Source organism: Poecile atricapillus, chromosome 5 (genome assembly GCF_030490865.1).
Source record: "Poecile atricapillus isolate bPoeAtr1 chromosome 5, bPoeAtr1.hap1, whole genome shotgun sequence".
Lineage (NCBI taxonomy): Eukaryota > Metazoa > Chordata > Aves > Passeriformes > Paridae > Poecile > Poecile atricapillus.
Window position 1 is genome coordinate 21,070,422 of NC_081253.1, and position 13,623 is coordinate 21,084,044.

The 13,623-nt window shown below is 38.1% G+C and overlaps 1 protein-coding gene across 2 annotated transcripts in view; it reads right to left on the reverse strand.

Moving 5' to 3' along the window:
- Positions 1–5,051: 5,051 nt before the first annotated feature.
- SP3 (Sp3 transcription factor) overlaps positions 5,052–13,623 on the reverse strand; it is a 33,610-nt gene continuing 25,038 nt past the window's right edge. For both annotated transcript variants that reach the window (XM_058840574.1, XM_058840573.1), the window contains 2 exons: positions 8,993–9,189; positions 5,052–6,816 (listed from right to left, as the gene is read on the reverse strand). In XM_058840574.1, coding sequence (XP_058696557.1) covers positions 6,500–6,816; positions 8,993–9,189 — 514 coding nt within the window. In that variant the 3' untranslated portion in view covers positions 5,052–6,499. The remainder of the gene's footprint in view (positions 6,817–8,992; positions 9,190–13,623) is intronic.

The following is a 13,623-nucleotide window of genomic DNA, read 5'->3' on the forward strand; positions in this document are numbered from 1 at the left end:
GGCAGCACGCTGGCCAAACATCACTTACAAACAAAGGCCGCCACATGGTTGTGCCCGTGCCCGTGCCCGTGCCTGCTACCTGCTTGCTCTTTTCCTTCTCAGCAGGACGTGGGCAGCCCTTAGGAATGGTCCCCAAAAGCAATAATATTACTTGAATTGTGCTCTGTGTACGTGTCAGGCCTGCGGCAGCTGCGGAGCCACGGCGGTCTGTGGGCCCCACACCCACCAGCAGCTCCTGCGGGGCCTGCACCGTCACAGGGCGGCCGCAAGAGGAGAGCGGCCCTCACCACAGCAGGGAAACAAGGCCTGTGGGGCTGGCAACTGAGAAATACCCTTTTCCTCAGACAATAAATAAACTAACATGCAAAAGAACTGCAGAAGTGAAGATGCGAGCAAGCCTGACTCTACTGCAGGATCAATCCATTCTCCCGTACTTAGTTCCTAAGATAGACACAATATCCTTGTACTTCAATTGAAAGGATTTGGCCAAAAAGCGGCTTAAGCAGCACAGTTCAAGCTTCAATGCATATCTGTCTTTCTCCAGCATAAATCACCTACAGTAGTGCACATTTCCAGATACGAGTTTCATTAGTCCTCAAGCAATAGTGCACATTATGGCAGATCTCAGTCTAGTGTGCGGGCTTCTGCTATATATGACCTATATAGTTAGGAAAATTACAAGATACGGAGGTGTACAGGTTAGTAAAGAACCAAAAGGCAGTAAGGACTGCTATGAAGGCATCATGAACGTAAAAAAGCTTTATGCAGCTCTCAATTTATTTGAGTCCCCTTTCCTTGCTTTATTGCATCTTATCTGACACATCAATAGATCCCCCAAATGGCTGCACTCACACTTTTCTGGGACTGATACTCCAGAAGGTTTCCAGATGGAACACCAGGGATTAGGATCCATAATCTATGTTACCTCTTACTACTGTGTGTCTCCACAGCGTTCTGCAACCCTACTCCAAATCACTCATTCAAACCATCTGTTCCTACCTCTTTCCCACCATCCTCACTTTGTCCTCATGTTCACAAGTCTTCCCATTGGCCAACAAGAACACTCTTTACTTACCTGTTTGTTCGGTGTCTGGTACAAGCTGGTTTTTACCAGGTCACGTACCTCAGGTCCTCTTATCCACTCCCCAACACTGCTTTTGAAAAGTATGGCAAAGTGCTGCCATACAGCCCTGTGTGTATCTGTTCCAACCACACTTGAACATTACATGTCTCTTTATGCAAGTCTGTAGCTGAGGTCCCAACAGGGACCCAATGTTTACATACTAAGGGATACAGCTGTGTCAGATTAGCTTGTGCTCAACACCTCTGAAACAGGTAAACACTACAATCAGAAACAGCAGGAGCTCAGAAAAGTAGAAGGTCCCAGTGCAGGTTTCAGCCATATAAGACATGGTTACTACCCTTTCAGGAGCCATCATTTTCACCACTAAACCTTCCAGCAGTACCGTTTGTAGTACTAGAATCAGAGTCTTCTAGAGTGAAGAATGGCTGACAGAGTAAGTCTCCAAAACCACAATGGCAGAAGCAGTAAGATCTTTTTGTATTCTACTATTCTCTCGATGCACTGATAACGATTCACGCAGTGGCCTAGACAGAGGGGAGAAATCAATAATAAATTTAAGTAGTAAATGTAGAACAGTCCCATCTAATATCATCATGATGTCTCCACCACAGGGTAATCACATGCACAGAATCCCATTGATTTTCCCTACAAACCCGATGTCTTTTCTTCAGATAGCAACATAATAGTGTAGATAACAGATTTCTTCAGATAACAACATAATGTAACTAGACAGTTACATTCTCTGGTGTTTGTCTGTCAAATCAAACGTCCCAATGGAAGAAAAACATCCATTTAGGAAGCAACTGTGATGAAGTAGCCATTTGTAGTGTTCATGCGTAAATGATAAATAAAATCCTGTGAATACCTTACATAGAGTAGGTTCCATAGAAACAGGAGGGAGAACTTGAGGGTGGGTAGGTGGGTTACCCAGCATATGTGAAAGTTAGGGACTCCTTTAGATAATGTAAGATTTCAATATTTTGCCCATGCCTGGTACCCAACTCTCTGATGGTTCTTTTCTTGTCAAGTGGCCACAAGATTCTTACCTGAAAGATCTTTACAGAGAAAGGTGCGTTGGATTATGTGATACCGCTTATCAACTAATTTTTGCTGTTTGAAAATTATTTGCTATGGTGATCCGCCAGCCCATAATCCTTGTAAAGGATTATTCTTCAACAAGCTTTGTGGAAAATGCAGCTATGTTGCAAGATATATACAGAAATAAATTTTGTTATATCTGTTGGCACACCAGGAGCATTGTGAAGATTTGAACTTTTGGAGGCTGTAAGAAAAGCAGTGTTCAAGCAACAAATAGTTCTAAATCTTGCTTTGGAACCTTTTCCTGGTGGTGTCCATTTCACATTGAGATCAAAAGCTGTGTAACTGAGACTTCTGACAGAAGAGAATGCATGGCTGGGGAAAGAAGTTTTTTTCCTAGCAGGTAATTTTCATAGCATTCTTCTGCAAACTCAGCAATAATAAGGCTTGAGAAGGGTACCAACTTGTCCAAACAGAGGCTTGTAGAGTGTCAAGATGCCAAAATGAGCTCTGGAATTACAGAGACTCTGTTTTGAGTCAGAAATAGCTTTTTTTTCCTTTAGTTCCAAGATGAAAGAAGGAATTGCATGTAAAATGGCTTGTAAAAAATGCTTCATTTTGATACAATCTTTTAAAAACTAGAGCACAGAATAACCTGCTGACAACCACTAGTACCCCACTGTTGTGGAAAATGGCTACTATTCCTGTCTAGCTAAGTCAGCCACGTCATCTTCTGCCCTTTTTCACAGTGAATGCTCTACACACCTGGTGTTAATGCTAATGTAAAAATCTGGAGGAAAGGCAGCCAGCTGCTCATTAGTTCTTCACTTTAAGATGCTACAAACCACTCTTGACACGTGACTATTAGCTCCATTCCTTTGTTCCCCAACACCCAGAACAACTTGTGAGAGAATGCATCAGAGCTTTCCTGAAGCCATTGGCAAGACTTGTCTTACTGATTCCAGCTGCTAAAATGCCTAAAACCAAGGCCTGGTATTTCTTTTTCAGACCAGCTCCAAAAAGTGCTCTGCAGAGTCCCTTGCCAGAGGAAAATCTCTATCATCAGACCAGAAATCCAGCTCCTCACAAGTCTTTAAGTGATGATGATATCGTCCTTAGACATATTGCTCCTTGACCTGCTAAGTAACAATGATTAAAAGGTCTTGTTCTCTGCAAGAATCAGTGTCAGTTTGCAACTTGCAATCGTCAAACCATTAGTTCGTTCAGGAATGAACACAATACTGAGATTACAGCAAGGGTATATACAACCTTTGTACTTAATAAAAGTTGAACCACTGAAATTGCTAACACAGGATGCTCTCAAACTCATCATGCTGTCTTGCAGACCTAGTTTTAAGGTCTTACCTTACACAAGACTGCAAGAGATAAAAACCAGCCAGGGATTTAAACACTACCATACCAAGAAACCACACAAGAGAGAAGCCTGACACAAAAATAAGCATGTAAAATGATACAGACTGTACCAGTAAGAAGCAAGAAGCACTTCAGGCAACCGTTGTCAGGAACCCATGAAAAACTGGAAAGCATGCTACAATTTTGTCTTGGTATCACATGAATGCCCAGAGGACCAGAAAAGAGGCCATGAGGTAGCAACAATCCTAGATACACCATGAAGATCTTGTGAATCTTCACCCTGGAGGTGAGCAGGGAGCTTTCAGAAATTACTGTCCCACAGCACAAACACTATGGCTGTGAGCCATTAGACAGACAGCCCTTAGGCTGCTGGCTTTCCATGAGACTTCCAGAGTTACTTTCTTCCAAAACACCTACCTTCTGAAGTTTAACAACATACCTTTTTATAAAATGTGCTACCTAAACATTAAATCAAGTAACCACTTGATGTAGTGAGCATAAAAGCTCTGACAAATAAAGTATTCTCATCTTCACCAATGAGACATCAAAATGCTTGACACCAAAACACCTTCATCCACAGATGAACATCAGTGAAAGTGTCACTCCATAAAACTTGTGAAAAGCACTTTGAATAAGGAAATAGCCCTCTCCTCCCTCCTGCTTAAAATAATGCACTAATACAGCTACTGATGGCTAAGTGATGAGAAATAGAACCTGAGTATTAGAAATAAACTAATATGCTCTGCATATTAAAACAACTTCTGAAAACCAAGCCCATCCACCTGCCTCAAGAAAGAGGATTTAGAGTATGTTAATATATTGACAACATCTATGGAACACTGCAAGTCTAAGCAGAACTGTCTTCCCTCAAGCTGCTGCTCTCACCCCAACCAATTTCATCCTTTCATTTTATTAAACAGATGATTAAACTGGTGGTGAATTAACTCCCTCTTCTCTGTGCCTATCAATTCCTTTTGCTCTGAATCTCTAAAAGATTTGCATTAATATTTTTTTCCACCTAACTTCAAATTCAGAAAATCTTTCCTACGTGACTTCCAGTTCTCATTTTTCTAGGCTGAACTTAGCCTGGTTTATCCTAAATTATCCTGGTCTGTCCTCTGTCATTTGATACTCCAAAAGTTTAGACTTCACAAATAAAAGCATTTCCCTTTCATTAGAGCATTATATACAACCATTACTCCCTTTAATCTCATAGTTCTCGCTTAGTCACAGCTCCTTATTAATACTCCATGTATTATGAATGTGTCAGAAGACTTAAACACAACCTGTAGGATGGGGCCTACATAATCTCCATGCCCTGCTCAGCATGAGAGCAAAACGTCCCCACTACACCAACAGGGCACATTCATGTCCATGCACATACAGATGGGGTGTATTTGTGGAGGTGGAAAATTACCATCTCTGTGTCCACAGGGAAAGAAAACACTGCTTCTGCTTCCCACCACCTACTGCAAAATAATAAAACATCTCAGGCTAGCAAGACATATTATGAAATTACACCTTGTTAGTTAACAAGAAACACAGTAAACTCAAGTCAAAAGAAAAAAAAATAGTGTTTTATTAACTACCACACTGTTATAATACACTTTAAACGTACAATAAGGTAGCCTTTAAATTTGAGGTGGTTTTAAGAATAACAAATGAACAGATTTCCAAATGTTTGTAAATAGGTGAACTGCAGTAATTATTGTTGTACATTTTTTGAAAATGGTATAGCACTTACAGACTGGCTATATAACTTCATTTTGTACATTTTCTATAATTGAAAATATAAACAGTAATTAAAAAATAAAAAGAAAATTCAGCATAATAAAAAACATATATGTTTATCAGTTAAATGTACTGGATACATACAATTTTTAAGGGAAGAAGCAAAAAAGGAAAGATGGCTGATATTTAAATGCAGATTGACTAACCAAAAACTAAACAACAAACAAAAACCTCATAACCCCCCCTAGTTCACTATGACTATATCCATATGTTTGGGAGTACTGTCAATATGGAAGTGATTTTTCTTTTGTATTTGCATATGTTATATTTTACTGGTAATTTACATGATGGCTTTTTAAGGCCCTGGCATACAGATGTTTTTTTGGAAAAAGATTTGATAAAAATCACTGCTGAGACGCAATACACCTTATTTTTGGTCCTCCAATGTTCAAAAGAAGGGATATACTTCACTATAACATCTGCCTTACCACCCAAATGCTTCAACCTATACATATTTATTTTTCTTAACATTTTAAGCTTTTTAAACATTGGTTATATTGCCCACCTTGGTTATTGAAAGAATATTAACAAGACATCATTTTGGCAAATTAAATCTTAAACATGGCTTTTCAATAGGATTTAAAAGGTGACTATCCCTAGAGTTCCATGTTAAAATGTAGTTTGCAAAATCTTACAAGAGTAATGCTTAAAATATTGTACATAGTTAACCTAATTAAAATAATTAGCTTCAAAATGACAAGTTGATGAGCTAAGTAAAGCCTACACTATGTAACATTTGCTTGGAAACTTGATTTGTCAGTTATGCATAATAAAAATTCCAGTCATCAAGAAAATTACAAAATTTCTTTTATCATAATGTGATTTCTTTTCACCCATCAACTTCTTTTATCTTACAATAGATAAATACCAACATGTTCTCATTTTTTTTACACTAAACCACACAGGATTGATGCATTTGGTTAGACTACCATTTCCATCGTTAAATTCTTTTTTTTTTTTTTTTAATATAACTTGGTAAAATTTCTTCTCTTCTAGATTCCAAAAGTACCTACAAAACCCATGCAATTTTACCATTTTAATATACTATGGAATATCATACAAAGTAAGGCATTTCAGTGTCATGTATAACCAAGTTACTGTCAATCCAAAAATTTTTGCACATCAATAAAAAGATATCTAAGAACTTAGGAACAATATTCTTCTCACTACTGTATAAAAATAACCACAATTAATAGGTATCTTGTGTAATATTTACTCCATTGTCTCGTTTCCCGAAACTGTGACAAGCTGTAAAGGTATTTCAGTGTTGGTAAGAATATCCTGATTGCTGGTGCCAGATGTATTAACAGTTCCTATTCCTGAAACAGAACCTTGTTGAATATTTGCAAGGATAAGTGTTGTTCCTCCTGCAGTAATCAAAGTATCATCAGATGTTGCTTCTACTGATGCCAGCACTGTACTGCTAGAGTGAATACCTTTTTTATTCTGATGTGTTTTAATGTGTTTGGCAAGATGGTCACTTCTCATAAAGCGTTTTGAACATTCTGGACAGACAAATTTCTTCTCACCTGTCAAAGAGGAAAAAAAATATTCAAGAACACTAAAAATTAAAATTAAACTTACTGCTTTTTAGAGACAGAATTCTAACAAGAATTATACTGAGGAAAAAAGTGATCCAACATTATAAACTTGTGTTTTATATCTCTTGACACCCATACAAATCCTTTCTATAAGAACTGATTTAATTTTCTGTGTGTCATTGAGTTTGGGGAGATCTTTCAGGCATGCTAAAGAATATAACCAGCTCATATCCTCAGGCAGCTAAGTTTCACTGCAATTATTACCAATAAATAACTTCTAGGAGGAGAACAAAACCTACCAAATGATGGACAGGGAAGACTGTATCACCTAGAGCAGAATCACACTTGAGACTGACACACAAGATCATAGGGTAATTCAAGTTTGAAAGGACCTCTGAATGACTGTGTTCTGAGCTCTTTCTAAGCAGTCACCTATGAGATCAGACCTGAGGAATTTATCCAGTTTTCTTGGAAACTTTTAAGGATGGAGACCGCAGGAACTCTATGCACATCCTCTTCCAGTGCCTGGCTATTCCCACAGTTAACATGTTTTTATTTATAGCTCTTCTGAACCCTTCTTATTTCAACATACATCTGCTGTCTATTATCCTTCAACCAATACACCATCAGGGAAAGTAAATACTTTCTTAAGGGTGCATTATTTGCACCCTCTCTTCTAACTAGAGAACTACTAAGTTCCCCCCTGCCATTACCGCTCTCTTTGTGCATCTGAATCCTACAGCCTTTCCTCAAAAGGCAAATGTTCCAGATCATCCTGGATCATCTAGGTCACTCATTAGTAAACTCAATCCTGTCATCAATGTCTTTCTTATATTGGGTGCTGAAAACCAGATGCCACATTCTAGATGCAGTCTAGCCAGAAGAGGGGAATAATCCCTGTGACCAGGGCCTTTGCTTCTATTGATACAACTCTGGGCATCCTTGCTGCTGGCCCTTGATCATGTTCTACTTGTCTATCAAGACTCCTGGGTACTTTTCAGTAGAGATGTTTCCAACCTCTCCATGCTTAGCCTGTGTTACCCTAAGTGTTAATTCCATCCCAGGTGCAGTACTTTGTGACTATTCTTGCTGAATTTCCTAGGATTCCTGTTAATCTATTCCTTCAGACTCCGTTCCTCTTAATAGCAGCCTTGCCATCAAGTGCATTGACTGGTCACCCCAGTTTGGGGTCATCCACAAACCTAAGAAGGTTAACAGAAGAACTCTGTTAATTCCTCCAGGTCAATGACAAAGATTTTAAAAGAGGTCAGAGGATAGATCCCTGCAGTTCTCTACTTTTTACTGGTAGATACACCAGGAACTATTAAACACCCTCTGAACTGGATCATTCAACTCAGCTTTTATAAAAAACCATCAATATGTCCATCCAGGCAATCTGTAACATCCCAGCTTGGATTTAGCATCCAAAATGTCTACACAAAAGCACACCATTAAGAACAACATGGACTATTTTTAACAGACATCCAAAGACATTTTTCTACCCAATGTAAATGCTCATAAGCACAAAAAATTATTATCTATGGGTTTTTCAAATACTATGATTTTAAAAGGCATCCTGTTGAATGCAAATGTGGATTTAGTTTGTAATAAAACAGATAAAACAGACAATAAACTAACTGCTCCTTGATAAGGTGGAATATCTACATTAACTTCTTTGTATTAGACAGAAGGAGAAATGTGAACCTGAAGTTCCTAATCACTGGTCTAACCATGAAACTAAAAGATGCAAACTGATGCACTATCACATGTTCTTCTTTGATTTTAGGAATGATATCTAATCCCCAGGCCACCTCATCCTCTTTTTTTTCTTCTTGAGGCTTTAAGATAGAAAAATAGTTGTAAAACTGGTTCAAACAAATGAAATGCACTGCTGAGTCTGAATCAAAGTATTCTGATTAAGCTACATTAAACATGATCTTAAATGTCAGTTCTAAATGAAGAAGTAGCTGTTTTATCTCTTCAGACCTACCAAAGATTCCAAAGTATGTAAATATCAATAAGATTTAGCTGATTTTGGAAAGATCACATTGCATTAAAATCAATCCAATTCAAAGATATGTTGTTCTCCTCTTAAAAGTTATTTATCCAAGCTCAGTCCATAGCACTCCTTTAGTTAAATACACCAGAATCAAAGACTGGAAACCTGTGTGCGTTCTTCGGTGTCGCTGGAGCTCATCGCTGCGAGTGAACCTTTTGCCACAGAACATCCAGTTACAAACAAATGGACGCTCTCCAGAATGCCAGCGGAGATGAGCTCTCAAATGTGAAGTTTTCCCATATACTTTGCCACATCCTGGTATGTGACAAATGTGTTGCTTCTTTTTTCCCAAGTTGGAGCCTCTGTTTAAAAAAAAAGAGAGAGAGAGACAGAGAGAGACAGAGATTATTCATTCTAATACATTCCTCCTAAATATTGGTCATGTACATACATGAGGCTACACACATCACAATAGATCTGCAAACCAATCCAAGCAGCTTCATGTTTTTGTTTCAAATAAAAAAACTGGATTCCAGTACACTCCATAAGAAGCTGGAAATAAATTCAATAATGCTATCCCAACTCCACAGAAAATGATAAATTCAACTGTGTGTGAAATGTATGTACAGAAGCATAATCTTTAAGAAGCATTTATGTATATGAAGTTGGAAATACAGTTATCACAGCAGTTTGTACCACTTTGATGCTGAAGTGCTCATATTTTACATTTCTCCAAGTTTCAGGTTTTTACCATATCAAAGATAGTTTTGGCAAAGAAAAACATAAATTACTGCAACTGCCAAAACGGACACTGGAGATTTTGGCAACTGGGTAGAGAACAGATGGGCCTTTTGGCATCCTGGGGAAACCTGAGAATCAGTTTGGGTTTTGAAGACAAGCATACTAACCTGAATGCTTTCACTAAGAGAGGTGGAAGCTGATCTTGCTGACATTTAAATTAATTCCTTAGTTTTTCAGTTAAAAAAAAGAAATCCATCACAATGAAGACAGAATTCACAGTTCGTGTAATCCAGAGTAAGTTTGATGCTTATTTTAAGATGCTGTCTCACTGAAATGGCAGGTGATCAGGGGAAGCATCTGGTACAACAGCCTAATTTTTTATTTATTTATTTATTTATTTTTTAATCAAATCATGAGAGATAGATAAGAGAAGACCCAGAGAACAAGATCAGTCTGGCCAGTGCAGTGCATCATGACTGATTTTAGCCAATTTACGTGTTTGCTACTGCTGAAAGGGGCACTTGAGGGAATAGGTGTGGCTGACAGCACAGCTATGTGAATGGTAAATGCTGGTACAAGGGAGGAAATTGGAAAATGCAGCCAGGCATCAGGCCACCTTATTCATCAGCAATGTTAACTTAGAACACTTTAAGTGGACTCTGAAATCACAGTCTTGGGTGCTCCATCCTCCATGACTGATTATACAATTTTCAGCAGCCTCCCCAGCAATTTTTTTTCTTTAAACTGGGTGCTTTAGCTTCTGGTTTACATCTAACAAAGGTTCAGGCCTAAGTGCATACACGCTTCAAGGAGCTAGCAATTGCCTCAAGCATTTCTGAACATGCACAAAAGTGAACTCACTCTAAAATCTCACAGTGTCTAAAGGGGATTCCAGCCTAATCATATATGTGTACCTAAAACATTATAGACAGTCCAGAAAAGGAGAGAAAATCCCATTAAGTCCTAGAAGATGTTTCTATGAATTCTCAATACAGAGCAATCTTCACAGTGCTTCATTAGTCATTTTGTCTCAGAAGATAAAAACATCACTTGTACCTACTAATTACTTGTCATGACAAATGCAATTTTTGATTTCAGAACAAGTTCAATGGCAGCAGAAGAAGAAGAGTCCAGAAGGCTTTTGATCCTATTGCAGCAGGATGATCATCTGAGGACTTCATCCTCACACCTTCTCCAAATAAACTCTAGTGTCTTCCCTTCCACAATAATTAGTAATAAATAATTTGTAACTTGGCACGATATAGTACACAAATTGTACTATAAAAATGAAAAAAAATTGTACAACAAAATTCCCTCAGAATAATGTTAATATTCCTATGTCAATCATTTGAAACTGCTTCATTGCACTTTTAGCCTAGACTGAAGGAAACCAAGGTTCAACTCATGGTCATTACTGTGCATAGGTGGTATAGAACATGTAATTCTAAGCACCTCACCTAACTGGTGACAGACTTGCTTAGCAGACTCCAAAGGTCCTGAGGGTGAAGTTAAGAATCCACAGAATGAAACCCACAAGACTACTGTGAATTAGCAACTAAGTGTATTTATTCTATACAACTTCATATGGACATCTGCATGTTTGCTTCATGTGTGCTCTAAACTGACAGGACACAAGCCAAATTCTATCTGGACACTCTGCAGCTGTGACAGTCTGGCACTGTGCCCTAACACATCATGCTAAAAGGCCTTTCTTGCTGCACTGCCAGTAGGCATCATCACTGAACAGATGTGTATGACTCCAACCTACTCCTTGAGTGGAGTCTTAAAAACAATTAATATTGAAGTATTTCCATAATACATTTCAGCTTTACAAAGATTGGAAATGACATTTCTCAATAACCAGGCAGACTTCCAGTTTCAGCAGGAAACACCTTCATCCACTGAGAAACTGGACTTTTTAGTCAGCAGTATTTCCAGCAATTACAAAGTATTTCAAGGGTAAAACACAAACTTATTAATTATTATTTTAAGAATGTGGTTTTAGAGTTACATACCTGCAGTGGTACTCAGAAGCACAGCTCCTCTATATATCAGACAGTAGTAGTTATATCTCAGTGTAATTCCAGATGTAATTGTTAGGAGGGTGAACAGATATAACTAGATGTAACTCAGAGGAGACTAAACTTTCTACTTAACTTCAGACACCTTAACTAGAAGCCTAATAGATTGATTCTCTGTTTGGAAACAGTCATCCTTGGAGGCATGTGTGTCTCTCTGTCCACTTGCTTATTCCCCATTTATTATATAAGCTTGGGGCTAAAAGGTGTTAATTTACAAATCTAATACATCATCTTCTTCCTTTCCTACTTTTCCTCCCACCAAGTAAGGCAAGGATAATTGTGGCTTCCCACTTCACAAAACTGGTACAAATCTGAGGACTGCAATGCAGTTCAATTCCAAAAGCCAACAACAAAAACCAGAAAGAACTTCTCAACTCGCCTCTGAATCCAGAAAACAGAAAATACAAGAAATACCAAAACCAACACTATACGATAGATGAAATTATGATAAAGTCTGAATATGTGAAGCCATTTTCCTTCTCCATTCAGAGCATAGAACAACAGTATTAATTGAGTAAAACACTATTCAGCTTCTTCACACTAATTTAAAGTACTTTTCTTGTTTTACTAGTTACAGATTATTTCTATACTACGTAAAATACAGAATTACTCATTTCTCCAGGGTTTTTTTTTTCCTCATCATGGGTACTGACAACACTCACTCACAGTCTCTAAGCAGTTCACAAACAGTAATGGCTTTATCATCTTAATGTTTTGGTATGGTGAACCTGAACTAGTACATTCACTTTGTACATCCAACTACGAGGTAGGAAGAGATTAAGGCCAAAATTATCAAACACCCACCAGCCTGAGGTGTCAAGGTTAATGTAGTAGAAGCATATTTTCCCAAGAGTACTGCAGACGTTCACAGTCTGCTCAATTAACTTCTTCACAGGAATGAACTCAGTACTTCAGTGGAAAAGGTGGGGTATATAGATCTACATCTCCAAAATTTCAGAGCCCTGTTGCTGTAGTCCTGTGTCTCATTCCCTAAACAATTCCCAATTTCTGCAATAAGTGAAGCAGGTGACAATCATTACAGAGCCCTGATTCATTCCCTGTTTATCAGCCACCCCATCCACCAAATGGCACTGACGCCATAGGAAAAAAATAGTAGACAGTCAAGTAATTAGAAACCAAGTGATAATGTACATGCACAAGGAATTAAGTTAAAGTCGTCCAGTTATCTTAACTAAGCATTTGTTCAACTTTAAATTTTGCAACTTTAACACCATTTTAAGAATTACAGCTATCTGAAAGAATTTACAAAAGCAAATGTCTTACTATTTGAAACTATGCAAATCATCAGTAGAGTGGAAAGACAAATCAAAACTCAAATTTCCAGCTCTAGGGATAAACAGGTAACTCTAGCAGCTATGGAATATTATCAACACTCAAATACTCTTTCAAGTGGGCTTATTGCTTTCTCCTCAACTCTAAAGGAATTCTACATTCTGGTGGGAAAGTTGCTCTAGCAACTGTAAGCACTTTCACTCTTTTCTGTTTCCCTACCATTGTCTCCTTCATTATCCTGTTTCTCTTCCAGTTCTAATTCTTCTCACATCCTGACTTCTTGTCCTACTTTTCCTAGTTACTTTGTATGTTTGATGTGTCCAGGCATTCCCTTTACAATGGATTTCAGATTCTCATCTATCTAAACTCTGTTGTAGCTCTCATCTCAACTCTTTCCCAAAAATCACATATCTGAGTTTTCAGTCAGACTACACCCTTCTCCAGACTTCCCAAACCATCTCTCAAAAAGAATCTTTCTTGGGCTGAAAGTTTAAAATTTCATTTTATAGCAACTCCACTCAGAAGAAAGAGGATTTTACAGTACAGATTTCTAAATTAAAGCCACTGCAGTTTGGAATAGAGCACGAGGAAGATTCAACACCTGGAATCTCTGTTTCCTAAGAGTACAGGCAGTGCAAATCACATTTTCAGAGTTTTCTCCTGAAATGACACACATGTCAA